Source organism: Hyperolius riggenbachi, chromosome 8 (genome assembly GCF_040937935.1).
Source record: "Hyperolius riggenbachi isolate aHypRig1 chromosome 8, aHypRig1.pri, whole genome shotgun sequence".
In the NCBI taxonomy this organism is placed as follows: Eukaryota; Metazoa; Chordata; class Amphibia; order Anura; family Hyperoliidae; genus Hyperolius; species Hyperolius riggenbachi.
Window position 1 is genome coordinate 246,230,777 of NC_090653.1, and position 22,916 is coordinate 246,253,692.

The following is a 22,916-nucleotide window of genomic DNA, read 5'->3' on the forward strand; positions in this document are numbered from 1 at the left end:
GGGGAATGGTTAAACAAAATCTGAGGAAGGCTTTTAAGAACCAGAAGAAACAGGCTGACAAGAAACGTTCCGTTGAAGGGGAGTTTCTTCCAGGAGACTTGGTCTGGGTGTCCACACGACATTTGGCCTTAAAGCAACTGTCGCCCAAGTTAGGTCCCAGATTTGTGGGTCCTTTTCCAGTGACCAAGAAAATCAATAATGTCACTTATGCCATTGATCTCCCTACCAGCATGCGAGGTGTGAGATCATTTCATGTGTCCTTGCTCAAGCCGGCAGTGCACGTGGATTCCGCTACCCCCCCCCCCCCGTGTTGATTGATGACCAACCTGAGTATGAAATTGAAAAGATTCTGGACTCATGGCTTGTGCAGAACTCCGTGCAGTATTTGGTTCACTGGAAGGGGTATGGCATAGAGGAGAGAACTTGGGAGCCAGACTGTCGTATGCACCCCGAGGAATTAAAGAAGGAATTCCATAACTTGCATCCTGGAAAGCCTGGTGGGAGGTGTTCGGAGTCCACTCCTCAGGGGGGGGGGTACTGTGAGAGAACGCGGAAAAGCCGCCGCATGTGCTGATAGCAAGGCGGCTGATTCCGCGTCCGGCGCGGCGATTTGCACGCGGAAGCGTGCGTCTGATAATCTGAAGGAACGAGGAAAAGCCGCTGCATGTGGGGACAGCAAGGCAGCTGGTTCCGCGTCCAGCGCGGCGGGTTGCACGCAGCAGCATGCATCTGGTGTGGCTGAGTCTGTTAGTGCACATATGTTCAGGAATACGTGCGCGCTGAGAGGCAGAACTTTTATGATGACCAAGGAGGGATCAGCTGACCAGGCCGGTCAGCTGACCTCAGAGCTGGTAACCATTGGTTCATCACTTAGGGGTGGCGCCAGAGAGTGCTGCTCTATATATAGTTACTGCTGGCCACTCTCAAGTTGTCTGTCGTTGCGAACACTTACGTGAAAGCACTCAGACCATAGTCAGATCCCACAGTGTGTTAGAACCAGGAGGACCTGGGGAATTCACACTGAGCCAGATTACTTCTGTATTACTATTGAACAGACTAGTTCCAGGGTGTTGAGACCACGGACCTCACACCCAAGACTAGGGATACTGTGTTACTATTGTGTTATACTTCAGACTAGTTCCAGGGTGTAGAGACCACGGACCTCACACCCAAGACTAGGGAACTTGTGTTATCATTCTGTTATATATCAGACTAGTTCCAGGGTGTAGAGACTAAGAAAACGGATCCGTTTTCACTCAGCAAATACATACCTTATTTTCATAGGCAGCCGGCTGTAGAGGCTTCCTCTTCTTCCGCTGTGACTACACAGCGCGTCATGTGACTAGTCACATGACGCGGAAGAAGACGGAAGCCTCTACCGCCGGCTGCCTATGAAGATAAGGTATGTATAAACCCTCCCTAGCCCACCCGCCCGCTGCACCCTCCCATCGCAAGATTTGCGTAGGCCCATGCCCCCATCACCCGTGGAACGGTCCGTTTCTTCACTAGTGTGAAGAATGTTCAGTTTCCCATTGCCCCAATGCTGCAGTATTTTTTTCTAGATCTGTTCCGCTAGGCAGAACGGTCCGGAAAATAAGGGCCTGCGGCATTTTTCAGATCCGGGGACCGGAACATACAGAACGTATCCGTACCAACGGATGCATTTGAATGGATCCATAGGTTAACATTGGATCCATTCACATCCGTTCCGTTTGTACAGGAAACAACGCAGATGTGAACCGGGCCTAAGTCCGCTTAGTCCTAGTTCACACACTGGTATGCGTTTCCGTAACTTTTCAACACTTTGCTAATCAACAGCAGCCAGCAAAGTGCTGTATAAAAGTATCCCTATCAAAGCATTCTCACTGCTTACAAGCAACATAACTACTGATTCTCTCTCTCTCTCTCTCTATCTTCCTCCAGCCCCCTCCAGGTTGATCGCTCCTTCGCTGTCCTCTGCTGCCATCTCGATCATCTGCAATTAGCCCCAGACAATCCTCCAGTTTAGGGCATTTTGCACCATCATCCTCGGGGATTTCAATATTCCCATCAATGAACCCAAGAACTCTGTTGAGACCCGGCTACTCACCATAGCCAACTCACATGGCCTAGTACAACACACCAACGCCCCCACTCACACTGTACATCACACTCTCGACCTTATATTCACTAAATCCACCACCATTGCAGACCTCGACATCGCACCATTTCCACCCTCAGACCATTACCTTCTCACCTTCAACCTCCTCCATCGAAGGCACCTCCAAACTACCCACCCACCCACCTGGTCGATGGCAGCGAGACCTACGCAAGCTCAACCCTGGCGTCCTTGCTGACTCCCTCCATGGCCTCTCCTCCACTCTCCCCACCCTAACCTGTCCTAATCTTGCTGCAGCTCAGTATCACCAAACTCTCTCATCAGCCCTAGAGAAAGCTGCTCCACCAATATTCCGCTGAAACCGACCCCCAGCCCTGGCGCACTACCCATACTCGCAACCTCCAGAGGGAAACACGTGCCACTGAACGAAAATGGAGGAAAACTTGGCTAAGCCAGGGTTTCTTACAGTACAAGACTAACCTGCTGCAGTTCCACACTGCTCTTGCGAAGCAGGAATACTTTACCAAGCTCATCGGAGCACAAGCTTCCAATCCCCGGCGTCTTTTTGGCACCTTCATCTCCCTGCTTAAACCCACCCCCCCCCCCCACCTTCTGTTTCCTCCCTCTCTGCCACAGATTTAGCCACCCACTTCACCAACAATAGTCTCCATCCGTCAGGAAATAACCAATCTTCAATCTTCACCAGCCACCCGCTCACAACCAACTCCTCCTCCACCCTATCCTCCCCTCACCTTCTTCACTCCTACTACCACTGAGGAAGTCAACCACCTACTGCAAACTTCCTATAGCACTGCCTCCCCCCTTGACCCTATCCCTTCTGATCTACTTCAGCCTCACTTCACGGATCTGGCCCCAGTCCTCACTACCCTGTTTAACCTCTCCCTATCCACAGGCACCTTCCCCTCAGACTTCAAGCAGGCCACAGTACTGCCCCTGCTCAAGAAACCCTCCCTCGACCCCTTGCTACCCTCTAACTACCGCCCGATCTCCCTCCTCCCCTTCGCCTCAAAACTCCTTGAGCGTCTGGTTCACAAATGCCTGACCCAGTACCTCAATGCCAACTTACTACTAGACCCACTGCAATCTGGATTTTGGCCTGCCCACTCAACCGAAACGGCTCTCACCAAAATGGTCAATGACCTTGCCTTAGCTAAAGCTGAAGGTAAATACTCCATTCTCCTCCTCCTTGACTTTTCAGCAGCTTTTGATACAGTAGATCATCCCCTACTCCTCCAGTCCCTCCAATCCATGGGCATTCACGATCTCGGCCTAACCTGGCTTTCATCCTACCTCTCCAACCGCTCCTTCATGACCTCCTTCAATGAGCCCTCGTCCACCCCCTCTCAGTGGGAGTCCCCCAAGGCTCGGTCCTTGGCCCCCTACTGTTCTCCCTATACACATCCTCCATTGGCAAGGTTATCTCCTCCATGGGTTTTAACTATCATCTGTATGCAGATGACACCCAAATTTACCTCCACACCCCTGACATATCCACCACTACCATGGACAAGGTCTCCTCCTGCCTATCTGCCATCTCCTCCTGGATGTCCGCTAGGTTCCTGAAATTGAATCTAGACAAAACGGAATTTATGATCTTCCCACCCCGGTCATCCCTGGACCTCCCAGATGTGCAGGTCACTGTTAACCACACTACCATTCGCCCTACCTCTCAAGCCCGCTGTCTGGGTGTCACCCTGGACTCCGCACTCTCCTTCACTCCCCACATCCAAAACCTCACAAAGTCCTGCAACTTTCACCTTCGTAACATCTGTAAGATTCGCCCTTTCCCTACCCCTGCCACCACCAAACTCCTCATCCATGCCCTCATAATTTCCCGCCTCGACTACTGAAATGCCCTTCTGTCTGGTCTCCCTAAGACCCGAATAGCCCCACTGCAGTCCATCATGAATGCGGCAGCCAGAATTATCCACTCCTCCCATCGCTCCACCAGGGCGGCTCCCCTCCGTGAATCCCTCCACTGGCTTCCTATCCAGTCCAGAATCAGATTCAAGATATTGGGCTCGATTCACAAAGCGGTGATAAACCAGTTATCACGCCTAAAAAACTTTAGGCGTGATAACCATTGCACCACGCTGGTGAAAAGCCCCTTATCATGCCTAAACTCAGCTTAGGCATGATAATAGTTTAGGCATGATAAGTTTAGGCGTGATAAGTTTAGGCGTGATAAGTTTAGATCGCAAAGTCCAACGCGCAAAGCAGCTTCATTAAACTCCATGCGACGTTTCGCGCACCAGACTTTGCTAGTGCAAAACTTTTGATCAGCTGTGCATTGCGGTGCTAACCCAGTTGGTGCTATAGTTATCATGCCTAAACTTATCATGCCTAAACTTATCACGCCTAAACTTATCAAGCCTAAACTTATCATGCCTAAACTGAGTTTAGGCATGATAAGGGGCTTTTCACCAGCATGCTAACAGTTTGCACTGCTTTGTGAATCAAGCCCATTGTGTCTGACCTACAAATCCATCCACAAAACATGTCCAACCTACATTTCTGATCTTACTCAGATACACACCAAGCCGCTCACTCCGCTCCTCCAATGAACTTCGCCTGACCGTCCCCCGCATCACCCAGTCCCATGCACGCCTCCAAGACTCATCAAGAGCCGCTCCAACACTATGGAACTCCCTACCTCCACCCATTAGGGCAGCCCCCTCCTTCAACACGGCCCTTAAAATTCACCTTTTTACTCTGGCCTACCACCCCTCACAATTGCTCTAAACCCACAGCTGACCTCTGGTCCCCTACCTCTCGTGTCCCTACCTCTCCCTCCAGGGTCTTTCTCCTTTTGTGCCCTACCTGATCATGCACCTCCATTACTGTGCACCCATGCTATGCATTTGAGTGAACCTAACTTGCCTAATCTCCATGCTCCCCTCCAGTGACGGACTAAGCAATACCTTGTACTCATACTGTGCTGTGTGATCTGATTTTCTTGTATTCCTGTATTGTCATATTGCTGTTTGTCACCCCTAAATATTGTCTGTAACCTAAATTAATGCCCAGCGCTGCGTAATATGTTGGCGCTTTATAAATACAATAAATAATAATAATGTGTGCCCCTGTAGCCGGGAGCACTCTGCGCCTGCACAGTACCACTGCACACGCACAGAACACTCCGGGCAATGGGATCGCAAAATCAATTTTGCTTTGATAAGTACCCAAAATCTATTGCAAAATGTAACGCAATCCGATTGGACCAGTTGAAAAATTCTCTAATAGATCCGTCTGATAGATCCGATCTGACGGAAAATTGTACCACGTGTAGATGAGGTTTAACACAGGCAGTCCTATGGAAGGATTGTATGCCACCAGTGGCTAGGTATTGCAGTAGCACAGGCAGCCCTATGGAAGGATCACATGCTACCAGTTGGTAGGTAGTTCAGTAGCACAGGCAGCCCTATGGAAGGATCGCATGCCACCAGTGTAAAGGAAAGGCAGCAGCACAGGAATCCGTCCATGGAAGGATTGCATGCCACTAGTACGGTAGGTAGTGCAGTAACACAGGCAGCCCCCCAAATGGCAGGTATCACGTGCAGCCTTTGGATCTCCCATGCAGGAGGAGGCGATCAGTTGGTTCTGACGTGTGACCCTGGCTTGCTTTCTGCTTCCTGCCGGGATGTTTCTGCCCTCCCCCAGCATCCAAGCAGCCAGCGGAAGTCAACATGTCGAGTCTGCACAAGAGCAAGTAAGGCAGCTCCAGCAATAGGGAGTAGTGGGGGTTCCTCTGTGGGGTGCAGGATGGGGAGAGGGTGCATGGATGGGGAGATCAGCCCAGGCAGCAGCCATAGATCGCTGGCATTACTGGTAGAGTGTAGATAGGGAGCCGTGCGGCGTATCCCTGCCTGCTGTAACAATCTGCTGTGCTTCACATTGTATGTACATGCAGGATGATCGCTGGCCGTGCGAGGATGCAATGAATGAATGCCATTAGCATGGCGCTACTGCACTCTATCAATAGTGCATAGAACAGTCTATACATAGGATTTTGGTGGGGGGAAATGGGTATATTGTATGAAGTGGTGAATGATCGATGACAGATAATTGTAACATTCTTTTATAAATTGGTCGAATGGACTGTGGATGGTTTTCTCTGTTGTTTTGGCAGACTTTGATCGCACCTACAGTAGTTGTACATTGTTATCACTATATGGTGTGGATGAGTGATCTTTTGGCCTTGAGTTTCTGAATTGCATACCGCTTCCTGAAAGGACACAGTATGAGGAGTACTCAGGAATGGAACATAGGACTGTATGATGTGCATTCAGTTGTCTGTGTGTACACAGTTATCTAGTCTAGGGATCTAATGTGTACACAGTGCCCTGAGGTCTGTCTGTGTGTACACAGTTATCTAGTCTAGAGATCTAATGTGTACACAGTGCCCTGAGGTCCAAAACGTACTCCATTCTGCAGTCCAGAAGCAGACTCTGTGGATGCAGTGCCCTGCAGTCCAAAAGCATATCTGCCCTGCTGTACAGAAGTGTACCCTGTGGGCACTGTGGAGCGGAAGTGTACCTCATTGGCACAGTGCCCTGTGGTTCAGAAGTGTACTTTGTGGGCATGGTGTCCTGTGGGCACTGCAGAGTGGAAGTGTACCTCATTGGCACAATGCACTGCGGTTCAGAAGTGTACCCCAGGAGCATGGTGCCCTGCGGTCCAGAAACATACTTCATGGACATGGTGCTCTGCGGTCTTGGAGCATACCCCAGGGGCATGGTGTCCTGCAGTCCAGAAGCATACCCTAGGGGCATGGCTCCCAGCAGTCCAGAAGTGTACTCTGTGGGCACAACGCCCTGTGGTCCAGAAGCGTACCCCAGGGGCACGGTGCCCTGCAGAACAGGAGCATACCCTGGGGCACAGAAGCCTGCAGTCTAGAAGTGTACTTTGGGCACAGCAGCCTGCGGTCCAGAATCAAACCCCGGGGGCACAGTGCCCTGCAGAACAGAAGCATACCCTGTGGGCACAGCACCCTGCAGTCTAGAAGTGTGCACATCGGCCTGCGGTCCAGAAGCATACACCAGGGGCATGGCGGTCCAGAATCCTACCTCGGGGGGCACTGCAGAACAGAGGAGTACTCTGTGGGCACAGCGCCCTGCGGTCTAGAAGTGTGCTCTGTGGGCACAGCGCCCTGCGGTCTAGAAGTGTGCTCTGTGGGCACAGCGCCCTGCGGTCTAGAAGTGTGCTCTGTGGGCACAGCGCCCTGCGGTCTAGAAGTGTGCTCTGTGGGCACAGCGCCCTGCGGTCTAGAAGTGTGCTCTGTGGGCACAGCACCCTGCGGTCTAGAAGTGTGCTCTGTGGGCACAGCACCCTGCAGTCTAGAAGTGTGCTCTGTGGGCACAGCGCTCTGTGGTCTAGAAGTGTGCTCTGTGGGCACAGCACCCTGTGGTCTAGAAGTGTGCTCTGTGGGCACAGCACCCTGCGGTCTAGAAGTGTGCTCTGTGGGCACAGCGCCCTGCGGTCTAGAAGTGTGCTCTGTGGGCACAGCACCCTGCAGTCTAGAAGTGTGCTCTGTGGGCACAGCACCCTGCAGTCTAGAAGTGTGCTCTGTGGGCACAGCACCCTGCAGTCTAGAAGTGTGCTCTGTGGGCACAGCACCCTGCAGTCTAGAAGTGTGCTCTGTGGGCACAGCACCCTGCAGTCTAGAAGTGTGCTCTGTGGGCACAGCACCCTGCGGTCTAGAAGTGTGCTCTGTGGGCACAGCACCCTGCGGTCTAGAAGTGTGCTCTGTGGGCACAGCGCCCTGCGGTCTAGAAGTGTGCTCTGTGGGCACAGCACCCTGCAGTCTAGAAGTGTGCTCTGTGGGCACAGCGCTCTGTGGTCTAGAAGTGTGCTCTGTGGGCACAGCACCCTGCGGTCTAGAAGCGCACCCCAGCCTGCCTGCATCTAATAAAATCTGTATAAAAAGAGGACCATCCCTTATCAAGTCTTATGAGTCTCCCAGTCAAAAAGCCCTGGTTCAACATTCTACATTTTTCCTTTTTAGTTAAGGTGAATAGGGGATCCAGCCAGGTACTCTCAATAAATATGTTGTAAAACTTCAAACGTGGAATACACAAAACTGTGCCTTGCTAGTTACTCATAATAGGGATGGCCCTGTCTAGGAGAACTCATGGAGAAGCATGTGATCAGTTTGATCAGCTGATAGATTTGTAAAGCTCTGATTTGCTGCTCATGATCATGTGTTAAACCAGGAAGTCATCACAGCAAATCAGAGCCTTATAAATCTATCAGCTTACCAAACTGATAAGCCACCGTATAAAAAACTTAAAACTAAAACATTTATTTGTTACAGTTTACAGAACTCCTGCAATAAATCTTCCCGATTTCATGGAAGCAGAGAAAGTGTTACCATCCTGTGTTTACATGTATGCCGAGATTGCCAAATTTCTGTGCTGACATAGCTAAAAGCTCAAATTACACTTGAGATCACTTACAGATTAGGGGGAATTAAACAGGCCCTTCTCTCTAAAAAAAGAAAAAAAAACCCACACAGGCTGCATTTCTTTCTGTTTACCTTGTGTCCTGTGCAAGAGTTTGGGTCCACTTCAAAAATGGAAAACTTAAAGGGACTTCGAGCACCTCTCATGGGTATGCCTTTAAAGAGACACTGAAGCGAGAATAAATCTCGCTTCAGTGCTTATATTCAGCAGGGGCATGTGTGCCTCTGCTAAAACTCCGCTATCCCGCGGCTGAACGGGGGTCCCTTCACCCCCAAACCCCCCCCCCTGCAAAATCAACGACCAACTTGGTCGTAGATTTTGCTGCTCTTCAGGCAGGGCTAACGGCTGCAGCCCTGCCTCTCAGCGCCGTCTATCAGCGGCGCATCGCCGCCTCTCCCCCGCCCCTCTCACTGAAGGAAGACTGAGAGGGGCGGGGGAGAGGCGGAGATACGCGCTGACAGACGCGGGTGAGGCAGGGCTGCGGCCATTAGCCCTGCCTGAATGCGGAAGTGATCCCCCGCTGCAAGGAAGGGATTTAGGAGGTAAGAGACCCCCGTTTAGCGGCGTGATAGCGGCGGTTTAGCAGGGGCACGCGTGCCACTGCTGAATATAAGCACTGAAGTGAGATTTATTCTCGCTTCAGTGTCTTTTTAAGCCAGACGACTTCCAACAAAGTCGTGCTATGACCCCGGTGGAGGAGCCTCTTGCAATGGCCATGCGTGTCACTTCCTCTTCCTGCTTCATTCAGTGTTGCACTTCTCTGAGGGCTCATTTCCACTATCGTGAATTCGCATGCGTTTTTTTTCGCATGCATATTCGCATAGCAATACAAGTGAATGGGACTGTTTCCACTTGTCAGGATTCCTTTGCATTTTTCTGTGCAGAAAAAATTTGCATGGCAGAGCCATCAGAATTCGCATGCCGCATACCGCATCATCCATGCGAATTTGTGTGCGAATTCGCATGAAAATTCGCATGGACCCGCATGCGAATTTCGCATGCGGATCTATACGAATTTTCATGCGAATTCGCATGGATGACGATGTATGTGAATTTAACCATGGCAGTGCTGGTGTGCTTTTCCATTGTTTCTATGCGAATTTGCATGAAAATTCGCATGGCCAAACCTCATGCGAATTTCCTATTATATACATTGTATGCGATTCGCATAGCGGTATGCGAATTCTGATGGCTCTGCCATGCGAACTTTTTCTGCACAGAAAAGCGCAAAGGAATCCTGACAAGTGGAAACAGTTCCATTCACTTGTATTGCTATGCGAATTTTCATGCGAAAAACGCATGCGAATTCGCTATAGTGGAAATGAGCCTTACAGAGAAGACGGGGTGACCCGGAAGTTATAACATAGCAAAGATGGCTGCCGCGATTTTTAAATTGAAATTGAGCAAAAACTATTTGGTGTAGAATGGCGATTCAGGCATCAAATGAAAGAGGAGAGCACAAGCTACAGAAAGGTATGCATGTACCTTGCAGTACTGATCGGAGTCTTAAAGGCATACCCATGAGAGTCCCTTTAAATAGGGCTGTAATCAAGCAGCAGAGATTTAAATCTGTGACTAGGGATGGTCAATCAGATGCAAATAATTCTGAGTTGATGCAGATAATGCAAACTTATGCAGCTTGAAATTGGACCAATTGAATCCTGCCAAGGCAGAATTTGATTGGTCCGTTTTCAGGCTGCATTAAGGCCCTATCACACGAGCAGTTGATAGGCAGTGAAGAGCCTGATGAACGTTCACAACTGCTTGCTGCTGCCTGGCAACTGCTTGCTGCTGCCTGGCAACTGCTTGCTGCTGCCTGGCAACTGCTTGCTGCTGCCTAGCAACTGCTTGCTGAGCACACAGTTCAACTGCCCATGTGAAAGGGCACTAAATTGGTGTACATTTTACATAATCCTGCATCAAACTATTTATATCTCTTTGACCATCCCTACCTGGGCCTGCAAGGTGAAAAGTGCTATCTACTACTACACAAACATAATGTGTACAGAGTGTTCTATTTCAAGGTCATATTATGTGCACACAGTGTCGGGCCACATACTCCATGCCCTTATCTAGAATCTCAATATGTGAACACAGTGGTCTTATCCAAGGCCATATTACGTGCACGCAGTGCCCTTATGCAGAGCCAGATTATGTGCATGTAGTTTTTCTTATACAGTATGTCATTTGTATTCCTTTACTGCGAAAACTTACTCAAGTATAATGGAGCAACAGTGAAAAGTTCCTGTACTCCTGAACCCAGCATAAGTACCACATGTTGAGAGACTAGGCTCTAGTTTATAAGCATATGAGGTGTACACACTGATCAGGTCCATTACAGTGTGTGGGCTAGAACTGATGTGTACCTACATAAAGACCTGCTCCTGAAACGTTTGACGCATACATACTCATCTGGGTCCAGAATTCCATTCAGACCAAGACCCACTCATGCTCCTACCCTATGGGCTACTTCACGCTGCAGCGCTGTTTGAGTGATTTTCAGCAATTTGCTGATCATAGGCCAGGGCTGTGAAGTCGGCTCAAAAATCATCCGACCCCTCAGTTTATGAAACCACCGACTCCAACTCCCGGTACCCAAAATTGCTTCAACTCCACGGCCCTCGCTGGGCTATGGAGTGGGTAAAAAAATCGTCCAACTTCGGCTCCACTGTTTATGAAACCACTGACTCCAGGTACCCCAAAATTGCTCTGACTCAACAACTCGGGACTCCACAAGCCTGTCACTGGTGATCAGCAAAGCACGATGTCCGCTATGCAAGGGAGGTGTTCTCACTGCAGCAATTTGATTGTGCAAAAACGCACTGCATGCAGCATTTTCTGGAGCCATTTTGTCCAAAGTATAACACAAAATCATTATAAAGTCTCTTGGTGAAAATGTGAAAAAAAAACCACAATCGCTCATAGTGAATGTGTTTTGCAATTCATAATGTGAACAAGCCCTATAGGAGCATTCAGGATCACATGAATGCATGCAAAGTGCAGCAAAGGGATACCTTCTCTGAGGGCCCTTTTCCGCTGTATGCGAAAGCATGTGTTTGGAAGATTATGTATCAGTAATAGAGAGCGCAGTGTGCGATTTCCATTGCCATCCTCGCTAAGCAATACTGTTTTTTCCCCAACTGCAAATACAGTGGAATGCGAACGTTTGGGCAACCTGGTTAATCATCATGATTTTCCTGTATAAATCATTGGTTGTTACGATAAAAAATGTCAGTTAAATATATCATATAGGAGACACACACAGTGATATTTGAGAAGTGAAATTAAGTTTATTGAATTTACAGAAATTGTGCAATAATTGTTTAAACAAAATTAGGCAGATGCATAAATTTGGGCACCACAAGAAAGAGATAATCAATATTTAGTAGATCCTCCTTTGCAGAAATTACAGCCTCTAAACGCTTCCTGTAGGTTCCAATGAGAGTCTGGATTCTGGTTGAGGTACCATTCCTCTTTACAAAACATCTGTAGTTCATTCAGGTTTGATGGCTTCCGAGCATGGACAACTCTCTTTAACTCGCACCACAGATTTTCAGTTATATTCAGGTCTGGGGACTGAGATGGCCAATCCAGAACGTTGTACTTGTTTCTCTGCATGAATGCCTTAGTGGATTTTGAGCAGTGTTTAGGGTTGTTGTCTTGTTGAAAGATCCAGCCCCGGCACCGCTTCAGCTTTGTCACTGATTCCTGGACATTGGTCTTCAGAATCTGCTCTTAGGCCTAGTGCACTCCAGAGTGGTTCGGCTACGGTTTGCGATCCGCTTGCGGGTGCGGATCCGCTAGGGTAATGTATTTCAATGGGCTGGTGCACACCAGAGCGGGAGGCGTTTTGCAGAAACACATACTCCCGGGCTGCTGCAGATTTTGGATTGCGGATGCATTTCTGCCTCAGTGTTAAGTAAAGGAAAAACGCAAGCCGCTCTGAAAAACGGCACTTCAGAGCGGTTTGCCAGGCGTTTTTTGTTACAGTAGCTGTTCAGTAACAGCTTTACTGTAACAATACATGAAATCTACTACACCAAAAACGCTTCCCAAAACTGCAAAATGCTAGGTGAAACGCTACATAAAAATAAGAAAAAGCGTTTCAAAATCTGCTAGCATTTTGCGGATCTGCTAGCGGTTTTTGGTGTGCACCAGGCCATACTGAGTGGAATCCATGCATCCCTCAACTGTGACAAGATTCCCAGTCCCTGCAATGGCCACACAGTCCCACAGCATGATAGAACCACCACCATATTTTACTTTATTTTATTGTTGAGGTGGTATCGTTTGTCCTTTCGCACAACTATTTTTTGTTTAACGGGGAGTTCTTTTTGCAGAAGCGGGGAGCCTCAATGGGGGCCCGTTTCTCACCTTCTTTAGCTAACTTATATCTCGGCTTTTGGGAGGAAACTAAACTTTTTTCCGGATGAGAACATGTTTTCTGAATACATACCTTGGTATGGTCGCTATATTGACGATTTGGTACTGATTTGGATAGGACAGGTTGCTGATTTTGAGCAATTTGTCTTCTACTTGAACGACAATAACATTAACCTCCATTTACTTCCTCCATATATCCCACGACCATGGTATTTCTGGATCTTCAGTTGGAGGGCTCCTTTGGTAGGGTCACCACTACCACCCACCGTAAATCTTGCAGTGGGAATTCTACCTTGTTGGCCAGTAGTTGTCACCCCAATCACACTATTTGTGGTATCCCCACAGGGGAGATCACGAGAATAGTGAGGAATTATTCTGACCCTGATCGCTTGTCAGAGGAGATCTGTAAAGCAGAGGTTAGACTCTTCCAGCGGGGCTATCCCCGTAAATATGGTGAAAAATCTAAAGATAAGGTTCTGGCTAAGGGTAAACCTGCACTTCTGGCCAACAATCTGCAGAAAGCAGGGTGGTGAGGGTGGTGACACCATTATGTTTTCTACTGCTTTCAGTATGAAGTATTCTTTTGTGGTAAAAATCCTTAAAACCTTTTTGTGGATCTGGAGATGGCACCGATAGTGGAGGGCAAATGCAGGTTTGTTAGCAAGCGAGCACCCATTCTGGGAGACGTTTTGTCCCCCAGTTTGTATGAGGATAGGGGGTCTGGTTAAGGTTCAACTTGGCTGAGGTGCCAGGGCTCTTATAAATGTGGGGTGAGGACGTGTAGGTATTGTAGGGTGCACACCACTGGTAATACTGCTGTTTCTTCCAGCAATGGAAACGTTTTTGGCCTTAAACAGTATATCAATTGTGGCACGAAGTGGGTAGTGTACCTCATTAATTGTGATCTGTGTGGAAAGCAGTATGTTGGCTGCACCACGAGGCCCTTGAGGGCTAGGATTGCGGAGCATTATTGTGGTGCAGGTAACATTAACTGATTGAATCCCCCTAATGTGGCCAAGCATTTTCGTTCCTGCCATGGTGGTGATTTAAGCCACTTCTCTTTCCAAGGTTTGGAAAGGGTCTATTTGGATAGCAGAGGGGGGACCCAGAAAAGAAATGACTAGAGCATGAGGTAAGGTGGATCTTTAACTTGGGCACCAGAAAACCCAAGGGATTAAACTACAGATGGGATGTGAATCTATTTGTTTGAGTTTCATGTAGGGTCTCGGCAGCTGGTCTGAGGAGGGATATCTCTGGTACTTACTATGCCGTATGTTATAGGTATCTATTATACTATTAGGTCCGAGGAAGGGTTTCTCTGGTATTTACTATGCCATTAGGAGTGTACTGGGTTGGTAAATTATTATGCTATTTGCGGTATGGACTGTGACTTTTAAAATGTCTTTTCCCCCTCCCCTCCCCCCCCCCCCCCCCCCGCCCCTTCTCCCTCTCCTGCATTACTATGGTTCTTATCCCATCTGTTTAACTTTTTCTATTTCCGCCTGTTTCCCCCCTTTTCCTTTTTCCTCCCCCCTCTTTGGGGGGGGGGGGGGGGGTTGTAATGGATTAGGAGGACAGTGGGATGGCCCTGCTGATATTATGTTGTTTTTTAATATATTTTATGTGAATGTATGTATGTTGGCAATTGTGCAATACGCTGGAGTCCACTCTCCTTCCACCAGGGGAATTTTCCTTTAAGGATGTTGAATTATTATTATTATTATTTATTATTATTATTTAGTATTTATATAGCGCCGACATATTACGCAGCGCTGTACAGTGTATATATATATATTATCTTGTCACTAACTGTCCCTCAAAGGAGCTCACAATCTAATCCCTACCATTGCCATATGTCTATATTATGTAGTATAAGTACTGTAGTTTTAGGGCCAATTTTTAGGGGGAGCCAATTAACTTATCTGTATGTTTTTGGAATGTGGGAGGAAACCGGAGTGCCCGGAGGAAACCCATGCAGACACGGAGAGAACATACAAACTCTTTGCAGATAGTGCCCTGGCTGGGATTCGAACCAGGGACCCAGTGCTGCAAGGCGAGAGAGCTAACCACTACGCCACCGTGTGTGGTGGGAAAGGAGTGTGGCCTCTGGGTATTTAAGACTGCTTGTTACATGTCATTGCAGCTACGACTAAGGACCCGGTAGGGTCAGAAACGCGTCAGCTTGCATGCTGTTCTGTTTTTGCTATTTTTCTATGATGATTCAATAAAATTAATTGATTTTACTATATGGAAAAAGTGCAGAGAAATCCTTTTGAATATTTTACTTTAGGTAGTAGGTGTTTTTCTTGGAATGCTGTGTTTTTTTCCCTTCATGCATAACGCCCCTTGGTATGCCCAAATAACTCAATTTTAGTTTGATCAGTCCACAGCACCTTATTCCAAAATTAAGCTGGCTTGTCCAAATGTGCTTTAGCATACCTCAATTGGCTCTGTTTGTGCTGTGGGCAGAGAAAAGGCTTCCTCTGCATACAGCATCTCCTTGTGTAAAGTACGTCGAATGGTTGCGGATTTGGGGATGGTTGTGGATACACAGTGACTCCATCTGCAGCAAGATGATGTTGTAGGTCTTGAATGCTGGTCTGTGGGTTGACTCTAACTGTTCTCACCATTCGTCGCTTCTGTCTAGCCGAGATATTTCTTAGTCTGCCGTTTCAAGCCGTAACTTGAACTGAGCCTGTGGTCTTCCATTTCCTCGATATGTTCCTAACTGTGGAAACAGACAGCTGAAATCTCTGAGACAGCTTTCTGTATCCTTCCCCCTAAACCATGATGGTGAACAAATATGTCCATTATGATTATATGCTTTCCGGAATAACTGGAAATTTTATATATAAAAACAATAAAAACTATTAGTGTAACAGATTGAAGTTCAAGCGCTGTTCTCTTCCTTTTTTTTATACCTTTTATGACTGGTGGGGGCTTAGGGGATACCCCATACCTTGAGAACTTAGCAGCTGATAAGTGGGGTGATAGGGAAACAGAGTGGCGCCTATAAACTTTATTATTTTGGCTTCTCATGATGGTGAACAATCTTTGTCTTCAGGTCATTTGAGAGTTGCTTTGAGACCCCCGTATTGCTACTCTTCAGAGAAAATTAAGAGGAGGGAAACTTACAACTGACCCCCTTAAATACTCTTTCTCATAATTGGATTCACCTGTGTATGTAGGTCAGGGGTCATAGCTTGTATGTACTATATGTGTTGCTAAGGGAATGGATCCCGTTAGCAACACATAAGGTAGCCATACACTGGTTGATTTGCCATTAGATCGACCAGCTGACAGATCCCTATCTGATCGAATCTGATCAGAGAGGGATCGTATGGCTGCCTTTACTGCAAACAGATTGTGAATCGGCTTCAGCCTGAAACCGATCACAATCTGTGGAGCTGCTCCTGCCGCCTGTCCCCCCCCCCCCCGTATACATTACCTAAAGCTGGCTCCGTGTCCTCATCTCCGTGCTGCACCCCGCACCGCATCCCAGTGTACACTGTGTCACTCCGTGACCAGGAAGTTCAAATAGAGCGCCCTCTATTTGAACTTCCTGGTCACTGCAGTGACACAGGAAGTTAATGTACGCTGGGATGGAAGCAGGAACAGAGCGGAGAAGATGCCCGGGAGCCAGCGTCAGGTAATGTATACCTGATCGGATCGGCCGCCGCTAGCGACGCGCTCCCTACCCGCGGGCGATCGGCGGTATTTTTCCGCACGGCGCGATCGACGGACCGATCTGATTTCGGGAGGAAATCGGATCGGCGGGTGCATTTAGCGTGAACGATTGGCAGCAGATTCGATCCCAGTGATCGAATCTGCTGTCTAAACGGCCGCAAATCGGCCCAGTGTATGGCCAGCTATATAGTACATACAAGCTGTGACTATCCAGGATCCCCTCCCCTCTTTTTAACTCTTACCATTACAGAGCGTATTATTGTTATTATAAGTCCTGACACTCACTTAGCGATGGTTTTAGAGGAAAAATTTTAACTCTATATGAACAGGGACAGAAGTATGTCCATTAGTTTTTCCCGTTCATTTAAATATATGTGTGTCTTTTTCTTTGAATTTTTTTATTGATATGTTAATACTGCAATTCGGTGCATACCTATTTTTATTAGAAATGTTATTTATGTCTGCATAATGTATGTGCTCACAACTGCCTTGGTATACCTATTATTTGTGTCCCATTGTTCTGTTTATTACCTCTGTCACTCTTGTATTTGGTGTGCTGAGTGCCTTCTTTTATTTATTTTAAAGCACTCTAATTTGACCTGAGGAAGCGGTTTGTGCCGCGAAACGCGTTTTCCAAAGTGCTATTTTACAATAAAACAACTTGATCCCCTTATTGAGTGAAGTTTTCTCTCATAAGGTAGGCTAAATCTTAAAATTTTTACTAAAACGTTTAGTGCATCTGATACTTACAACAAGGGCGCCTCCTACTTCCTTGATTCCACTATATAACTTCCCACGGTGTGGGATTCCCTTTTCTCACAACAAACTCAGAGTGAAAGGGATTTTTTTCTGAAGGAGTTGCGACCATCGATTACAAAGACCGAGTGGGGACAGGCTTTCCCCACATGCCTATTTGAGTAGGTTGCCTCCACAGCAACCCACACTTGTGAGTATTATTACTCGTACCTTTAGACCAATTGTCCAACGATAATACACCACAAGGGCTCCCGGTGTCTCTGTGTTTTTTTTTTTTGTTTTCTGTATTTACTACAGCTTCCTAATTTGAGTTCTAATAATTAGTTCTAAAGTTTCCCAAATTTATGCACCTGCCTAATTTTATTTGAACAATTATTGCGCACTTTCCGTATATTCAATAAACTTAATTTCACTTCTCAAATATCACTGTGTGTGTCTCCTATATGATATATTTAACTGACATTTTTTATCGTAACAACCATCGATTTATACAGGAAAATGACGATTAACAAGGTTGCCCAAACTTTCGCATCCCACGGTACAATGCCTGCTGCATTTTCTCTGTCAATGGGAGCACAAAAAAATGTTGGAGACAATGTGTGGCGCTATGCGATTTTCTTGCAATTTTTCTTTTCTATCTTTTAGGGCCAGTGCACACCAAAAATCGCTAGCGTAAAAGCAAACGCTCAGCACTTTTTGAAGTGATTTTTTTTAAGGTGATTCTAGGCATGTGCCTAGCAATTTTCTAAGCAGGCCTAGCAATTTTTGGAGCATTTTGGTGTACCGTTTTTTTTTTATTTTTTGTTACAGTAGAGCTGTAACTGAACAGATTCTGTAACAAAAATGCATGGAAAATCGCTCTGATCTAGCGCTTTTAAGAGCGATTTTCCACTTTCCCATACTTAACATTGAGGCTGAATCGCCTCAGAAATCAGAAAAAATGCTGCATTAGTCTAGCGTTTTTGAAGCGTAAGCATTTTAAAAAGCGCTCAGAAGCGCTCTTGGTGTGCACCAGCCCTAATACTGGAGGTACCCTTTAAAGCGGCATTTTTAGCCATAAAATCAAATTCCATTTACCCACTGCTCTGTGTTTTATTATGCAGTCTACAACCTGACCCTGCGTTGCTAACATTCCAATATAGTCATAAATGTTTCTGCTGTAATAAATCTTATCTCGGTCAGCTTGACTCTATTTGGTACATTGCTGGGGAGAGGGAAGCTTGTTATCTTCCCCACCCACATTCCTGTTCCTCACTGATTGGCTGAGGACAGTTCAGTGTGACAGGAGGCTGAGAAGGGAACCACACCTCACCCCTGTGCAGAAGCTGCTGAAATACGATCTATGCTGTGCTCACATGTTTTTACAAAGCAAACTAGATATGACAGTGCAGTTTCTAGGAGGGAAAAAAAGCAAGGGAGGAAATAACATCAGAATTGGCATCAGTCAGAGACAGTAAAGATGGAAATTGCCTGAAACAGTTTTCTCTTTATTTACTATATAAGATTCACTGAAATCAAAACATGGACAGTACAATACATCTGTTAGGGCTGGAACCCACAGGAGCGCTTTTGGCAGCGTTTTGGCAGCACTGCGATACGCTAGCAGTTTGCCAAAACGCTGGGCTAATGTTAATGGATGGGGCAACTTCCACAGGAGCGTTTGCGTTTCCCAGAAACGCAAACGCAGGACCTGCAGCATTTTGGGAGCGTTAGCGCTTCAATGCAAAGTATTGAAACGCTAGCAGAAACGCTCAGCAAAACCTAAACTGAGCGGTTTTGCTAGCGTTTTGCGGTTCAGCACACTGTAACAAAATGAAAAATAATTCACAGGACCAATCAGGATAAAAACGCAAAACGCTAGGCACCCGCTGGGGAAAAAAATACAATGTTGCAAAACACGACCAAAAACGCGCATGAATCCGCTTGCAAACCGCTCAGACAAAACGCTAGCGGTTGCGTTTAGCGTTTGCGGTTTGCAGTGGGTTCCAGGCCTTATGCAAGTAGAAGAGGTATTTATCTACTTAGATATGTGTTTGTTTTTTTTCCTGGGATAGTATGGCTGTCCCTAGTCTAAAATGAGCAATTGTCAGGCGTAGTCTGTCGTCATTATAAGATGTTGCGTGATATTGTGAAAACGATAGTTTATTGTGAAAAAAGCTACCAGAAAATCTTTCTGTAGGTATGGACCTTTACTTTGTGTCTGTGAAGTCCAATTCTTTAGACATTAACACTTACAGCCTGTAAGCCCAATCTACATGATACGATTCTTTGTGCAGTTCGATTACGATTCTATTTACGATCCGATTAAATCCGACATGTCCGATCGTGATTCGATTCAAAACAATGGCAAATCGAATTGAATCGAATTTCGATCAGACATGTCGGATTTAATCGGATTGTAAATAGAATCGTAATCGAATCGCACAAAGCATCGTATAGTGTAGATGGGACTGTAGACTTTCTCCCAGTCTGTCATTAAAGGTATTATTTATACAGGCAGGCCAGGACAAATTAGCCAGGTCACCAATACTCCTTCAAGGTGGATTCCACTGAAGTTAGGAAATGTACCTTAACAGTGCTGCTTTTTTTTTTTTTTTTTTTTTTTTTTTTTTTTTTTTTTTTTGGGGGGGGGGGAATTTAATGTAATTAAAAATCAACTTTACACTTCAATCAGTAGCTAGCCTAAAACATTAAGGGCTTGTTTCCACAAGGGGCAGGCATTCCGTGCATCAAGGGCAGGAGACCGCACAAAAATTGTCTGGGAAAATTTTGTAGGTCCAAGTGTATTTATTTTTTCCCCCCTGGTCACGAACATGTTTGATTTTGCGCATTGGTCGAAAACAGCCTGATGATTTTTAGTGGGCTGTTAACCTAATGCAAATTTTGTGTGTGTGTTTAGTCTACTGAAATCAGTCACTGTGGAAACGCATCCTTTACAGTACGATCAGGTTGGGATTCTCTGCTACTATGGCAACTGTGCGCTCCTTTTGGCAACAGTGCTGCAAGCAGTTGTCTAGAAATTCCAACATGATGCAGAAATAATGAATTGCACAAAGGAAAGAACAATTTTTCATGTTCAACTCCTGGACTACTCCCGTGGCAGGCAGCAAACTTTCTATTAGCTTCTGTCGGAAACAATGTGGACTGAGGCCTGGTGCACACCAAAAACCGATAGCAGATCCGCAAAATGCTAGCAGATTTTGAAACGCTTTTTCTTATTTTTCTGTAGCGTTTCACCTAGCATTTTGCGGTTTTGGAAAGCGTTTTTGGTGTAGTAGATTTCATGTATTGTTACAGTAAAGCTGTTACTGAGCTTCTGTAACAAAAACGCCTGCAAAACCGCTCTGAACTGCCGTTTTTCAGAGCGGTTTGCGTTTTTCCAATACTTACCATTGAGGCAGAAACGCATCCACAATCCAAAAAATGCTTCACCCCGGGAGTATGCGTTTCTGCAAAATGCCTCCCGCTCTGGTGTGCACCAGCCCATTGAAATACATTACCCAAGCGTATCCGCAGCCGCAAGCGGATCGCAAAACGCAGCCGAACCGCTCTGGTGTGCACTAGGCCTTAATGTGCTTTAAATGCACATAAAAATAATCTAGCTGAAATGATTTCCATAAATCCTGACAATGTACAGAGCCGTTCACTAGTGTTATAGTGGTAATATTATTACTATGCTATTGCTGGCAGCCGAATTACAGCGTTTTTTGTAGTAATTTGTGCTCCTTCTTTTGACGGCGCCTATATAGCCCGAATTCCTATTACGGCCTTTGGTGGCGCTAGCTGTGGCCAAATCTGCGGCGCTGTTTTTACAGCGCTTGGATTTTATCCTAAAGCCTTGTATGCACACTTGATCTGCCTCAGCCGGTAATCGAGCATGTGTGTGGTAGACCCCGACCGCCACTCCACAAGCGATCCGCACAGCAGATCAACTTAGCCGGGTGCGTGCCGCCACATACACGTCACTCCGTCATCCCTCCGCCTCTCTGCATAGCAACAGAACGTGTTGTTAGCTAAACAGGTGACACGCGTCTGTACAGGCCGGTCCAGCAATGTCGCCCAAGGGGATCTGATTCCAATCCAGGTCGGTTGACATAAGGCAAAGGTATACCTTAAAGTGACACTGAAGCGAAAAAACTTACGATATGAATTGTGTGTGTAGTATGGATAATTGATAGAACATTAGTAGCATAGAAAAGAGTCTCCTGTTTTTGTTTTCAGGGATATAGCTTTTTTTTCATAGCTTTGCATCATTCTATCATTTGCAATTTACAAACCACACTGTATTTTAAAATGGAAACAGAGCAGAGATCCTTTTCAACTTCCCCGCAGTAAAAACAAACCTTATCTGAAGCTGCCTGTCACTGTTTCTTTGAAGTATAGGTGCCTCAGAAAACAGGACTGTAGCCGCCTAAAATGGTCTGAGAGCTCAGAGAAGCTCTTTTGCATAGATAACGATTGAAGTTCCTTAACTTTTCCTGTACTTGAAACAATAGGAGACTGTTTTCTGTGCTAAAAATGTTCTCTTTCTTGGCTGTACTACACATACAATTCATTGGGGTTGATTCACTCAGTAAAATAGCATGCCTTATCAGAGTCAATACGCCCTATTATAGTTGGCATGCCTTATCAGAGTAGCACAGTGAGCGCTACAAACTTACGCCTGCTAATTGGCAATGACGAGAGCTCCACTGATCCTGCCCTGAGCCCCTGCGGGTCCAATCACTTTAAAAGACATTATCCCCGCACTTTGATTGGCCCAATAGGCTGCCTGTCAAGTTTCCTGTCAAGTGACAGGCAGCCTATTGGGCCAATCAAAGTGCGGGGATAATGTCCTTTAAAGTGTTTGGACCCGCAGGGGCTCAGGGCAGGACGAGTGGAGCTCTCGTCATTGCCAATTAGCAGGCATAAGTTCGTAGTGCTCGCTACGCTACTATGCTAAGGCATGTTAACTCTGATGAGGCATGTTAATGCTGATAAGGCATGCTATTTGTCTTAGTGAATCAAGCCATTATCTCATATGTATTTTCACTTCAGATTCCCTTTAAAAGGCATGATGGTTGTCCTTTTATCAACTTTGGGTTTGTACAGTAGTCACTCTAGACAGACAGAGGTAGACTTTTTTTTACACTTTATTAGGTATCACTGTGTTGCCTGGGAATGTAAACGTTTGTCATGTTTATGTAGCAATAATCGGTAGGCTGGTCTGGCTTCAGGGGAAACTCCCTGATAAGGTTTGAGGCACTTTTGGAATGAATGTTGCTGACTTGGTTTGCTGGTCAGGAAGGATCCTGTACAGTCACAGTGTAATGATCAGGTGATATCTCATTTTGTCTGTTTGCAGAATTGCAGAGTTCCAGAGCCTTCTCAGCGGCCCGAACATCAACCTGCCCGTGCTGAGGGAACTTTGCTTTAATGGTGAGATGTCTCGCAACACGAGGGACTTTGGCTTGTCCTTTTTCTCCGTTTTTTTCCATCTTGTTGGCAAACACTCCACATTTCACGTTTAC

General features: G+C 46.5%; 1 protein-coding gene across 2 annotated transcripts in view; it reads left to right on the top strand.

The window, feature by feature from the left end:
* The first annotated feature begins 5,597 nt into the window (after positions 1-5,597).
* TBC1D13 (TBC1 domain family member 13) overlaps positions 5,598-22,916 on the top strand; it is a 43,975-nt gene continuing 26,656 nt past the window's right edge. The window contains exons 1-2 of one of the 2 annotated variants that reach the window (XM_068248518.1): positions 5,598-5,626; positions 22,751-22,824. In XM_068248518.1, coding sequence (XP_068104619.1) covers positions 5,613-5,626; positions 22,751-22,824 — 88 coding nt within the window. In that variant the 5' untranslated portion in view covers positions 5,598-5,612. Of the gene's footprint in view, positions 5,627-5,763; positions 5,829-22,750; positions 22,825-22,916 lie in introns of those variants that run through there. The other variant, XM_068248517.1, reaches the window with a different exon arrangement.